At 53.5% G+C, this 14065-nt stretch overlaps 1 protein-coding gene across 4 annotated transcripts in view; it reads right to left on the bottom strand.

The window, feature by feature from the left end:
* Positions 1-14065, bottom strand: part of LOC137307312 (calcitonin gene-related peptide type 1 receptor-like) — a 222752-nt gene that overhangs the window by 49040 nt on the left and 159647 nt on the right. For all 4 annotated transcript variants that reach the window (XM_067976778.1, XM_067976781.1, XM_067976779.1 and 1 more), the window contains 2 exons: positions 13388-13514; positions 7006-7159 (listed from right to left, as the gene is read on the bottom strand). In XM_067976778.1, coding sequence (XP_067832879.1) covers positions 7006-7159; positions 13388-13514 — 281 coding nt within the window. The remainder of the gene's footprint in view (positions 1-7005; positions 7160-13387; positions 13515-14065) is intronic.

The raw sequence follows: 14065 nt of genomic DNA, 5'->3' as shown, positions 1-14065 counted from the left end.
TCTCCCCATCAGATACACAGTGTCAGTCTCCCCATCAGAGATACACAGTGTCAGTCTCCCCATCAGATCCACAGTGTCAGTCTCCCCATCAGATACGCAGTGTCAGTCTCCCCATCAGAGATACACAGTGTCAGTCTCCCCATCAGATACACAGTGTCAGTCTCCCCATCAGATACACAGTGTCAGTCTCCCCATCAGAGATACACAGTGTCAGTCTCCCCATCAGAGATACACAGTGTCAGTCTCCCCATCAGATACACAGTGTCAGTCTCCCCATCAGAGATACACAGTGTCAGTCTCCCCATCAGATACACAGTGTCAGTCTCCCCATCAGATACACAGTGTCAGTCTCCCCATCAGAGATAAACAGTGTCAGTCTCCCCATCAGAGATACACAGTGTCAGTCTCCCCATCAGATACACAGTGTCAGTCTCCCCAATCAGATACACAGTGTCAGTCTCCCCATCAGAGATACACAGTGTCAGTCTCCCCATCAGATACACAGTGTCAGTCTCCCCATCAGATACACAGTGTCAGTCTCCCCATCAGATACACAGTGTCAGTCTCCCCATCAGAGATACACAGTGTCAGTCTCCCCATCAGATGCACAGTGTCAGTCTCCCCATCAGATACACAGTGTCAGTCTCCCCATCAGATACACAGTGTCAGTCTCCCCATCAGAGATACACAGTGTCAGTCTCCCCATCAGAGATACACAGTGTCAGTCTCCCCATCAGATACACAGTGTCAGTCTCCCCATCAGAGATACACAGTGTCAGTCTCCCCATCAGAGATACACAGTGTCAGTCTCCCCATCAGATACACAGTGTCAGTCTCCCCATCAGATACACAGTCTCAGTCTCCCCATCAGAGATACACAGTGTCAGTCTCCCCATCAGATACACAGTGTCAGTCTCCCCATCAGATACACAGTGTCAGTCTCCCCATCAGATACACAGTGTCAGTCTCCCCATCAGATACACAGTGTCAGTCTCCCCATCAGAGATACACAGTGTCAGTCTCCCCATCAGATACACAGTGTCAGTCTCCCCATCAGATACACAGTGTCAGTCTCCCCATCAGATGCACAGTGTCAGTCTCCCCATCAGATACACAGTGTCAGTCTCCCCATCAGAGATACACAGTGTCAGTCTCCCCATCAGATACACAGTGTCAGTCTCCCCATCAGAGATACACAGTGTCAGTCTCCCCATCAGATACACAGTGTCAGTCTCCCCATCAGAGATACACAGTGTCAGTCTCCCCATCAGATACACAGTGTCAGTCTCCCCATCAGATCCACAGTGTCAGTCTCCCCATCAGAGATACACAGTGTCAGTCTCCCCATCAGATACAGTGTCAGTCTCCCCATCAGATACACAGTGTCAGTCTGCCCATCAGATACACAGTGTCAGTCTCCCCATCAGAGATACACAGTGTCAGTCTCCCCATCAGATACACAGTGTCAGTCTCCCCATCAGATACACAGTGTCAGTCTCCCCATCAGAGATACACAGTGTCAGTCTCCCCATCAGATACACAGTGTCAGTCTCCCCATCAGAGATACACAGTGTCAGTCTGCCCATCAGATACACAGTGTCAGTCTCCCCATCAGATACACAGTGTCAGTCTCCCCATCAGAGATACACAGTGTCAGTCTCCCCATCAGATACACTGTGTCAGTCTCCCCATCAGATACACAGTGTCAGTCTCCCCATCAGATACACAGTGTCAGTCTCCCCATCAGAGATACACAGTGTCAGTCTCCCCATCAGAGATACACAGTGTCAGTCTCCCCATCAGATACACAGTGTCAGTCTCCCCATCAGAGATACACAGTGTCAGTCTCCCCATCAGAGATACACAGTGTCAGTCTCCCCATCAGATACACAGTGTCAGTCTCCCCATCAGATACACAGTGTGGTTTCCACCATCACGGGGGTTTGTCGTGCCCTCGAACTCCCTCCTGTCCAGCGGGAATACAACCTGTTGATGTTAATCCACCGCTAACCACTGCCCTTTTTTCCATGTTCTCTAATGAGCTTCGTTAGACTGGTTTGGATCGCCAATACTGCCCCTGATCGGGTTACTGCCTCTGGGAGGCTGCAGCCAGTTAAAGGACAACATCACTTTCTTGCAAGAGCGGCAGAAGTCGCACCCTGGGGTGTGACAGTGGGAGGGTGTGCGGCCTCGAACTGGAACAGCCGCCAGATTCTCAGACCCTGCCTCAACGTGTGTCCAGCACTGCAGTCAACTCAGGAGGGCATTGCAGAATGATCTGTAACACAGCCCACTCCGCGCCCCCCACCAACAGAGGACCTAGTGTGTGTCACACCTTTTAACATTGAAGCTGGGACCGCTGCCATCGACCCTTGTGTGCTGGAATGGAAAGGACTATCTCTTCCGGTCTCCGAGAGACTGGTGCTGGAAAGTAGACAAGTATCTCAGAGCTTTAACGATCTGATTGGGTGCATTGGGGCAGTTTTCCCGCTGCTCAGTGGCCGATCGGAGCCAAGGCCCAATTCCGTTGGCCCGGTGACTGTCCGCTCCCACGATGATGCTGTCTCTCAGGATGGTGCCACATGTGTATGCCCTCCCACCAAGCCCCTCAGATGCCTGCATAAGCGGCAGAAGGTAGCCAGGGACAGGCAGCCCTTGCAGGGTCAGATGGGACGCAGCTGGCAGCAGGTCTTTCTGGGGACTCAGCTGCCCTGAAACAAGAGCCACCTCAGTTCCCAAAGGTCCTTGGAGAAAAGCACCAGCCATCCACCTCTGAACCTCTATTGGAGGGGTGGAGTGGGCTGCATTCCAGGTCGTACTGCAATGCCCTCCTGAGTTGGCTGCAGTGCTGGACACACGTCCATCACAATGCTGCCAAGGCAGTTCGTGCACTCCAATTGAGCTGGCGTCTACAGCACAATCTGGGACTGTCCCCAGTGCCCTGCACATACATCTGATAGTCTGCAAGCATCCTTTTAAATGCTGTACCCCAAGACCTGAATCCTCAGGTTCCTTAATGGAGGGCACCCATATCCCCACACTGCAGTCAGCAACAATGATCTCACCTTCCACCCCCCAGCTCCTCCTGGCCCCTCATGTGCCCTGTGTCATCCTGTGCCCTCCCCTCAGTCGCACCAAGTAACCTCCACCTTGGGTGGGTGTCTCTGGGCTTGGGAGAGAGAATGAATGATGGACTTGGTGAAGAGGGATTGGTTGGCCTTTGAAGCTGTGATGACAGATACCCGTAGCTAGTCCCTCCCCTCTCACACTCCAATCTCCGACTGCTTCTCCCATGTGCCTAGCCAGAATTTCCAAGGGATATCTCCTCCTAAGGGGTGAGAGGCTGGAGTCTCTCCTGCCCGCGACTATGCTCTGGTGTTGGCTGTGGGCTATTTTCTCCTTTAAGTAGAGTGAAGGCTGCCCACTTGCCATCGTAGAGAAAGGTGCTCAGGTGTGAGATAGTAGTCCTTAATGGGATGAGAAAAAGGGAAGGAAACGAGTGTGTTGTCATAGAAAGCCCACCACTGCTTCCCTTCACACGAGGCTGTGAGCAAAGGAGGACATGTATTGGAAGGAAAGGGGTGTGATAGGTCACACAGCACCATGTGTGGATTCCTGGTAACTTGTAGATGGTGATGAATATAGTGCACAGATGGGAACAGCGCACTGTAAAATGGTATGACTGTCTCCTCCTATCCAGTGAGGTTATTGAATGTCTCCCAACACTGAGTCTTCCAGTCCGCCTGGAGAGTTCCTTTGGTTCATTCCTCCCCAGTTCGTTCCCAAATGACTGCTCCCTTCTTTCCCTTATTTGTACCAACAAATGGAGGAGTCTGAAAACAGGGAGGCTCTGGGCCTTGCTGCAGCTCCCTCAGGCATGCTTCCTGCAAGCACCCTTCCAAATCATTGCTCCTTGCTCTTATCTCAGTGGCATGCCCCTTTAAAGTGTGGCAGCACCCAATGGAGAGAGTGCCGAGAACCGCCCTGAATATAACAATGAAATAGGACGGGGTCAGAGCGGGGGGGTCACATCGGCAGGTTTAAGTCCCATCCTGAGGCAATTTTGGCAGGAAACACTGGGGGAAACTCTCAGTTAATGGGGGTGAATTTCCTTATTAGTGGAACCGGAACAGTGCAAGAAATGTTTTCAGCGATGAAGCTCACATGGAGGTTGCCTCTGGTGCTTGCCTGCTTTTGAAAGACTTCCCCTGCGTTTCCTCAGGCCTGCCGATTTGTCACTGCCGCCATTTACTCAAGACCACCTGTCGGCCAGTGGTGCTGCACACGAGGGTTTCTTGGATATGCCGCACTTTCGCACTCGGGGTAAATCACACACGGCCAGGTTACGGTGCCAGAATGGGAGCAGTTCTGAGGAAATTCCTGGAAGAGGCACAGCAGCTGCCAGGAACAGCCAACACGGGCGGACGTGATGAGGACTCCCCCACAGAGAAAAGTCTGCAGATCTTTGAGCGCAGTTTTCTGCAGGTGGGAGATGATTTTCGAAATGTTTTATTTTTGCCATTTTGCCGAAGCGAGCTCGGTCTGCCTCTCACAGCACCAAACCACCTGCAGGACTTGCCTTTTTAAACATCTTTCAGATCTTCAGGAGGTCCCAAACTGCTTCACAGCCAATGAATTACTTTTGGAGTTTAGTCGCTTTTGCAAAAGCAGCAGTCAATTTGCGCACAGCAAGATCCCACAAACAGCAACGCGATAATGATCAGATAATCTGTTTTAGTGATGTTGGTTGAGGGATAAATATTGGCCCCAGGACCCCGGGGAGAACTCCCCAGCTCTTCTTCGAACAGTATCGTGGGAGCTTTTACGCCCACCTGAGGGGGCAGACGGAGCCTCGGTTTAACGTCTCATCCGAAAGACGGCACCTCTGTGCAGCACTCCCTCAGTACTGACCCTCCGACAGCGCTGCACTCCCTCAGTACTGCCCCTCCGATAGTGCAGCGCTCCCTCAGTACTGACCCTCCGACAGCGCTGCGCTCCCTCAGTACTGACCCTCCGACAGCGCTGCGCTCCCTCAGTACTGCCCCTCCGATAGTGCAGCGCTCCCTCAGTACTGACCCTCCGACAGCGCTGCGCTCCCTCAGTACTGACCCTCCAACAGTGCAGCGCTCTCTCAGTACTGACCCTCCGACAGTGCAGCGCTCCCTCAGTACTGACCCTCCGACAGTGCGCCGCTCCCTCAGTACTGACCCTCCAACAGTGCAGCGCTCTCTCAGTACTGACCCTCCGACAGTGCAGCGCTCCCTCAGTACTGACCCTCCGACAGTGCGGCGCTCCCTCAGTACTGACCCTCCGACAGTGCTGCGCTCCCTCAGTACTGACCCTCCGACAGTGCGGCGTTCCCTCACTACTGACCCTCCGACAGTGCGGCGCTCCCTTAGTACTGCCCCTCCGACAGTGCAGCGCTCCCTCAGTACTGACCCTCCGACAGTGCATCGCTCCCTCAGTACTGACCCTCCGACAGTGCAGCGCTCCCTCAGTACTGACCCTCCGACAGTGCAGCGCTCTCTCAGTACTGACCCTCCGACAGTGCGGCGCTCCCTCAGTGCTGACCCTCCGACAGTGCGGCGCTCCCTCGGTACTGACCCTCCGACAGTGCGGCGCTCCCTCGGTACTGACCCTCCGACAGTGCGGCGCTCTCTCAGTACTGACCCTCCGACAGTGCAGCGCTCCCTCAGTACTGACCCTCCGACAGTGCGGCGCTCCCTCAGTACTGACCCTCCGACAGTGCTGCGCTCCCTCAGTACTGACCCTCCGACAGTGCGGCGTTCCCTCACTACTGACCCTCCGACAGTGCGGCGCTCCCTTAGTACTGACCCTCCGACAGTGCAGCGCTCCCTCAGTACTGACCCTCCGACAGTGCATCGCTCCCTCAGTACTGACCCTCCGACAGTGCAGCGCTCCCTCAGTACTGACCCTCCGACAGTGCAGCGCTCCCTCAGTACTGACCCTCCGACAGTGCGGCGCTCCCTCAGTACTGACCCTCCGACAGTGCGGCGCTCCCTCAGTACTGACCCTCCGACAGTGCGGCGCTCCCTCAGTACTGACCCTCCGACAGTGCAGCGCTCCCTCAGTACTGACCCTCCGACAGTGCGGCGCTCCCTCAGTACTGACCCTCCGACAGTGCGGCGCTCCCTCAGTACTGACCCTCTGATAGTGAAGCGCTCCCTCAGTACTGACCCTCCGACAGTGCGGCGCTCCCTCAGTACTGACCCTCCGACAGTGCAGCGCTCTCTCAGTACTGACCCTCCGACAGCGCTGCGCTCCCTCAGTACTGACCCTCCGACAGTGCGGCGCTCCCTCAGTACTGACCCTCCGACAGCGCTGCGCTCCCTCAGTACTGACCCTCCGACAGTGCGGCGCTCCCTCAGTACTGACCCTCCGACAGTGCGGCGCTCTCTCAGTACTGACCCTCCGACAGTGCGGCGCTCCCTCAGTACTGACCCTCTGACAGTGAAGCGCTCCCTCAGTACTGACCCTCCGACAGTGCATCGCTCCCTCAGTACTGACCCTCCGACAGTGCGGCGCTCCCTCAGTACTGACCCTCCGACAGTGCAGCGCTCTCTCAGTACTGACCCTCCGACAGCGCTGCGCTCCCTCAGTACTGACCCTCCGACAGTGCGGCGCTCCCTCAGTACTGACCCTCCGACAGCGCTGCGCTCCCTCAGTACTGACCCTCCGACAGTGCGGCGCTCCCTCAGTACTGACCCTCCGACAGTGCGGCGCTCTCTCAGTACTGACCCTCCGACAGCGCTGCGCTCCCTCAGTACTGACCCTCCGACAGTGCAGCGCTCCCTCACTGGGAGTGTCAGTCTGGAGTGGGACTTGAACCCAGAGGCGAGCCACAGCTGATAGTTGAATCCCAGAATGGGATTATTTGGGTGCAGGCTTCAAACAAGAGCATGTTTTTGAATCTTAATGTATGAAGAGCTTTCCTCAAACCTATCAAAGGATTTGGGGAATGACTCTGTCACTGACAGTACCTACCCCATCCAAGTATGTAGTACCAGAATAATTGCTGCTCCTCCACAAACACAGCCACGATGATGAGAGTGTGCAGGTAGATCCCCTCACACAGCATCCAGAAGTAATTGCATCCCATCAAGTACAAGTGAACGAAGAGTAACACCTTACAGCCAACCTGCAGACAGGACACACACAGACACATAAGACGCGGCGAGCTGGGATATACAGACTGTGCACTGACAATGGTGGAGTTCAGCGACCACTGCAGGGCTCTGGACAGCCTGAAACCCTTCAGTGTGTGTCACAGTCAGCAGCAAAACCCCAGTAATTTGGGTCTGAATGAGCAATCCCCCTCAGAGAGAGAGGGCACGTTTTCCATGTGCGATCTGCAGCAAAATTATTGACCTGTGCTTTCTAAATAAGTTTACACATAATTCACAGAGGGAATCCTTAACAAAGAGGCCACATTGTTAGCTCAGAGAAAGGGGAACTCCACTATCTAACCTGTCCTGAGAGTGTTTGATGGGACAGTGTAGAGGGAGCTTTACTCTGTATCTAACCCCGTGCTGTACCTGACCCTGGGAGTGTTTGATGGGACAGTGTAGAGGGAGCTTTACTCTGTTTCTAACCCTGTACCTGTCCTGGGAGTATTTGATGGGACAGTGCAGAGGGAGCTTTACTCTGTATCCAACCCTGCAGCTGCCCTGGGAGTGTTTGATGGGACAGTGTAGAGGGAGCTTTACTCTGTATCCAACCCTGTACCTGCCCTGGGAGTGTTTGATGGGACAGCGTGGAGGGAGCTTTACTCTGTATCTAACCCTGTACCTGCCCTGGGAGTGTTTGATGGGACAGCGTGGAGGGAGCTTTACTCTGTTTCTAACCCTGTACCTGTCCTGGGAGTGTTTGATGGGACAGTGTAGAGGGAGCTTTACTCTGTATCTAACCCTGTATCTGCCCTGGGAGTGTTTGATGGGACAGTGCAGAGGGAGCTTTACTCTGTATCTGACCCTGTACCTCTCCTGGGAGTGTTTGATGGGACAGTGTAGAGGGAGCTTTACTCTGTATCTAACCCGTGCTGTACCTGCCCTGGGAGTGTTTGATGGGACAGTGCAAAGGGAGCTTTACTCTGTATCTCACCCTGTACCTGCCCTGGGAGTGTTTGATGGGACAGTGCAGAGGGAGCTTTACTCTGTATCTAACCCTGTACCTGTCCTGGGAGTGTTTGATGCGACAGTGTAGAGGGAGCTTTACTCTGTATCTAACCCGTGCTGTACCTGCCCTGGGAGTGTTTGATGGGACAGTGCAGAGGGAGCTTTACTCTGTATCTCACCCTGTACCTGCCCTGGGAGTGTTTGATGGGACAGTGCAGAGGGAGCTTTACTCTGTATCTAACCTGTGCTGTACCTGCCCTGGGAGTGTTGGATGGGACAGTGGAGAGGGAGCTTTACTCTGTATCTAACCCGTGCTGTACCTGCCCTGGGAGTGTTTGATGGGACAGTGTCGAGGGAGCTTTACTCTGTATCTAACCTGTGCTGTACCTGCCCTGGGAGTGTTTGATGGGACAGTGTAGAGGGAGCTTTACCCTGTATCTAACCCTGTACCTGCCCTGGGAGTGTTTGATGGGACAGTGTAGTGGGAGCTTTACTCTGTATCTAACCCGTGCTGTACCTGCCCTGGGAGTGTTTGATGGGACAGTGTAGAGGGAGCTTTACCCTGTATCTAACCCTGTACCTGCCCTGGGAGTGTTTGATGGGACAGTGTAGAGGGAGCTTTACCCTGTATCTAACCCTGTACCTGCCCTGGGAGTGTTTGATGGGACAGTGTGGAGGGAGCTTTACTCTGTATCTAACCCGTGCTGTACCTGCCCTGGGAGTGTTTGATGGGACAGTGTAGAGGGAGCTTTACTCTGTATCTAACCCGTGCTGTACCTGCCCTGGGAGTGTTTGATGGGATGGTGTAGAGGGAGCTTTACTCTGTATCTAACCCGTGCTGTACCTGCCCTGGGAGTGTTTGATGGGATGGCGTAGAGGGAGCTTTACTCTGTATCTAACCCGTGCTGTACCTGCCCTGGGAGTGTTTGATGGGATGGCGTAGAGGGAGCTTTACTCTGTATCTAACCCGTGCTGTACCTGCCCTGGGAGTGTTTGATGGGACAGTGTAGAGGGAGCTTTACTCTGTATCTAACCCGTGCTGTACCTGCCCTGGGAGTGTTTGATGGGATGGTGTAGAGGGAGCTTTACTCTGTATCTAACCCGTGCTGTACCTGCCCTGGGAGTGTTTGATGGGACAGTGTCGAGGGAGCTTTACTCTGTATCTAACCTGTGCTGTACCTGCCCTGGGAGTGTTTGATGGGACAGTGTAGAGGGAGCTTTACCCTGTATCTAACCCTGTACCTGCCCTGGGAGTGTTTGATGGGACAGTGTAGTGGGAGCTTTACTCTGTATCTAACCCGTGCTGTACCTGCCCTGGGAGTGTTTGATGGGACAGTGTAGAGGGAGCTTTACCCTGTATCTAACCCTGTACCTGCCCTGGGAGTGTTTGATGGGACAGTGTAGAGGGAGCTTTACCCTGTATCTAACCCTGTACCTGCCCTGGGAGTGTTTGATGGGACAGTGTGGAGGGAGCTTTACTCTGTATCTAACCCGTGCTGTACCTGCCCTGGGAGTGTTTGATGGGATGGTGTAGAGGGAGCTTTACTCTGTATCTAACCCGTGCTGTACCTGCCCTGGGAGTGTTTGATGGGATGGCGTAGAGGGAGCTTTACTCTGTATCTAACCCGTGCTGTACCTGCCCTGGGAGTGTTTGATGGGATGGCGTAGAGGGAGCTTTACTCTGTATCTAACCCGTGCTGTACCTGCCCTGGGAGTGTTTGATGGGACAGTGTAGAGGGAGCTTTACTCTGTATCTAACCCGTGCTGTACCTGCCCTGGGAGTGTTTGATGGGATGGTGTAGAGGGAGCTTTACTCTGTATCTAACCCGTGCTGTACCTGCCCTGGGAGTGTTTGATGGGATGGCGTAGAGGGAGCTTTACTCTGTATCTAACCCGTGCTGTACCTGCCCTGGGAGTGTTTGATGGGACAGTGTAGAGGGAGCTTTACTCTGTATCTAACCCGTGCTGTACCTGCCCTGGGAGTGTTTGATGGGATGGTGTAGAGGGAGCTTTACTCTGTATCTAACCCGTGCTGTACCTGCCCTGGGAGTGTTTGATGGGATGGTGTAGAGGGAGCTTTACTCTGTATCTAACCCGTGCTGTACCTGCCCTGGGAGTGTTTGATGGGATGGCGTAGAGGGAGCTTTACTCTGTATCTAACCCGTGCTGTACCTGCCCTGGGAGTGTTTGATGGGACAGTGTCGAGGGAGCTTTACTCTGTATCTAACCCGTGCTGTACCTGCCCTGGGAGTGTTTGATGGGATGGTGTAGAGGGAGCTTTACTCTGTATCTAACCCGTGCTGTACCTGCCCTGGGAGTGTTTGATGGGATGGTGTAGAGGGAGCTTTACTCTGTATCTAACCCGTGCTGTACCTGCCCTGGGAGTGTTTGATGGGATGGCGTAGAGGGAGCTTTACTCTGTATCTAACCCGTGCTGTACCTGCCCTGGGAGTGTTTGATGGGATGGCGTAGAGGGAGCTTTACTCTGTATCTAACCCGTGCTGTACCTGCCCTGGGAGTGTTTGATGGGACAGTGTCGAGGGAGCTTTACTCTGTATCTAACCCGTGCTGTACCTGCCCTGGGAGTGTTTGATGGGATGGTGTAGAGGGAGCTTTACTCTGTATCTAACCCGTGCTGTACCTGCCCTGGGAGTGTTTGATGGGATGGCGTAGAGGGAGCTTTACTCTGTATCTAACCCGTGCTGTACCTGCCCTGGGAGTGTTTGATGGGATGGCGTAGAGGGAGCTTTACTCTGTATCTAACCCGTGCTGTACCTGCCCTGGGAGTGTTTGATGGGACAGTGTCGAGGGAGCTTTACTCTGTATCTAACCCGTGCTGTACCTGCCCTGGGAGTGTTTGATGGGATGGTGTAGAGGGAGCTTTACTCTGTATCTAACCCATGCTGTACCTGCCCTGGGAGTGTTTGATGGGATGGTGTAGAGGGAGCTTTACTCTGTATCTAACCCGTGCTGTACCTGCCCTGGGAGTGTTTGATGGGATGGCGTAGAGGGAGCTTTACTCTGTATCTAACCCGTGCTGTACCTGCCCTGGGAGTGTTTGATGGGATGGCGTAGAGGGAGCTTTACTCTGTATCTAACCCGTGCTGTACCTGCCCTGGGAGTGTTTGATGGGACAGTGTCGAGGGAGCTTTACTCTGTATCTAACCCGTGCTGTACCTGCCCTGGGAGTGTTTGATGGGATGGTGTAGAGGGAGCTTTACTCTGTATCTAACCCGTGCTGTACCTGCCCTGGGAGTGTTTGATGGGATGGCGTAGAGGGAGCTTTACTCTGTATCTAACCCGTGCTGTACCTGCCCTGGGAGTGTTTGATGGGATGGCGTAGAGGGAGCTTTACTCTGTATCTAACCCGTGCTGTACCTGCCCTGGGAGTGTTTGATGGGACAGTGTCGAGGGAGCTTTACTCTGTATCTAACCCGTGCTGTACCTGCCCTGGGAGTGTTTGATGGGATGGTGTAGAGGGAGCTTTACTCTGTATCTAACCCGTGCTGTACCTGCCCCTGGGAGTGTTTGATGGGACAGTGTAGAGGCAGCTTTACTCTGTATCTAACCCTGTCCCTGCCCTGGGAGTGTTTGATGGGACAGTGTAGAGGGAGCTTTACTCTGTATCTAACCCTGTACCTGCCCTGGGAGTGTTTGATGGGACAGTGTAGAGGGAGCTTTACTCTGTATCTAACCCGTGCTGTACCTGCCCTGGGAGTGTTTGATGGGATGGCGTAGAGGGAGCTTTACTCTGTATCTAACCCGTGCTGTACCTGCCCTGGGAGTGTTTGATGGGATGGCGTAGAGGGAGCTATGCATTACTTGTTGGGTTGGATGGATGCTGGATTCCCCCTCCTGCCCATTAAGAGGGTCCCCATTCTGCCGGGTTTCACCTGGTGCTCCGCTTAGCTGCTGAGAAACTGCAGACGCAGGAACTCCCACGGGTTTGAGAGTTTCTGCGCTGGTCTCTACCGGCTCCAAACTTAGCCAGCGGAGTAACAGGGGCTCGGGTCAGGCCAGCGCAGAAACTCTCAAACCCTTCGCAGTCCCCAGAGAATCCCCAGCATATCCATGTGTCAGCCTCATTTTGCATCTCTTTCGGTGTCCTCCCACCAATTTATGGCCCATTTCGTTATGAGCATCTGTTTGAAAATATCCCAAAATAGGTTTCCGTGTGAGTGATTCACTGATGAAGGGGCTCGTGTCTTTTTATAGCCTGTAGATCACACAATCTGAGTGTGAGGAGGGGGAAGAATTTGGGCTAGAACTAGGTTCGAATCATAGAATCATAGAACTATAAAGCACAGAAGGAGGCCATTCGGCCCATCCTGCCTGTGCCGGCTCTTTGAAAGAGCTGTCCAATTAGTCCCATTCCCCTGCTCTTTCCCCCATAGCCCTGCAGATTTTTCCCCTCCAAGTATTTGGGTGCTCCTTCTGTCTGACCCCATCCTATCCTGATGCCAGAGGAGGAGGTGGGAGTGGCAGGATGGCGTCAGGTATCCTAAATTTCGCCAGCTCTGTCTCAGTTACTCCGATGCCCTGCACAGCTGGCTCAAGCAGGGTTAGTGTGGGTCCCAGTAGGAAACAGGCCCAGCAGTTGTTTGATTTGTCTCTTTGCATGCGACAGGGGGGATTCTTAAATTCAGGGTCTCTCAGCCCCTCCTCAGTCCAATCTGTCAGGCCCGACCGGCTCCTGTTCATATTATCCCCCCCTCTCCAAAACAAGCGCCCAAGTTGTGTCCAAATGGTACAAGGGCCTTGACCAATACCCATTTATTTGCTGTGCTGTGACTTTAGATGGTGTTGAGGTCGGGCCCTGCCCTGTTCTACCTCTGGCGATTCAGTGGCCTGATCGGAATTTTCGGGCCAGTTGGTTTTTAACAAGACTCATTGCAACACAGCCCACTGTTAAACCTTTAAACCTCTCTCACAGGACACGACGAAGAGACTACCAGTGCGTTTCAGCGCAGGCCTTCAGCGCAAGTTTGGGGATTCGCGAGAAAGCATTTCAGGCTGCAGCCGAGACCACCCTCATAAAGGAGCAGGTGGGTTTCTGAACGAGCGCATTAGCTCAAATTGAGCACGGTGTTGAGGCAGGCTGTCGGTACCGAGGTTCTGCTCTGTTGCGTGGAACTGGGTGACCAGTCGTTGCGGTGTGATGGGGTGGGGCCAAACACAGCGATTGCTTTTGTGGTCAAATAAATTCACCGGTGAAAGGCACCGACATTTCTTTTGAAGCAGTGAAGACTTACAGGGTTCCGCGCTACCAAGTCCTTGTTGTTAGCCACAGCTGACAGCCAAATGATGGTGACTATGGAGTTGAGGATGTATGATATGAAGAGGTTTTTGTGCAGTGAGATCCTCTGGCAGCTCAGATTCCTGGGGGACAAGAAGCAAAATATGGGGTGTGTTTTAGATTGACTGTGAGACGGCTGACACAACAAAAACAACAACAACTTGCATTTATATAGCGCCTTTAACGTAGTAAAACGTCCCAAGGTGCTTCACAGGAGCGATTATCAAACTAAATTTGACACCGAGCCTCATAAGGAAATATTAGGACAGATGACCAAAAGCTTGGTCAAAGAGGTAGGTTTTAAGGAGCGTCTTAAAGGAGGAGAGAGAGACGGAGAGGTTTAGGGAGGGAATTCCAGAGCTTAGAGCTGAGGCAGCTGAAGGCACGGCCGCCAATGGTGGAGCGATTAAAATCGGGGATGCACAAGAAGCCAGAATTGGAGGAGCGCAGAGATCTCGGAGGGTTGTAGGGCTGGAGGAGGTTACAGAGATAGGGAGGGGGGAGGCCATGGAGAGATTTGAAAACAAGGATGAGAATTTTAATATCCCACCCAGTCCAATCCCACTCTCCTGCTCACTCCCCATACAATTTAATATCCCACTTAGTCTAATCCCACTGTTCTGCTCTTACGTGG

This window comes from Heptranchias perlo, chromosome X (assembly GCF_035084215.1).
Source record: "Heptranchias perlo isolate sHepPer1 chromosome X, sHepPer1.hap1, whole genome shotgun sequence".
Classification (NCBI taxonomy): domain Eukaryota; kingdom Metazoa; phylum Chordata; class Chondrichthyes; order Hexanchiformes; family Hexanchidae; genus Heptranchias; species Heptranchias perlo.
This window is presented reverse-complemented; position numbering and strand designations above follow the sequence as displayed.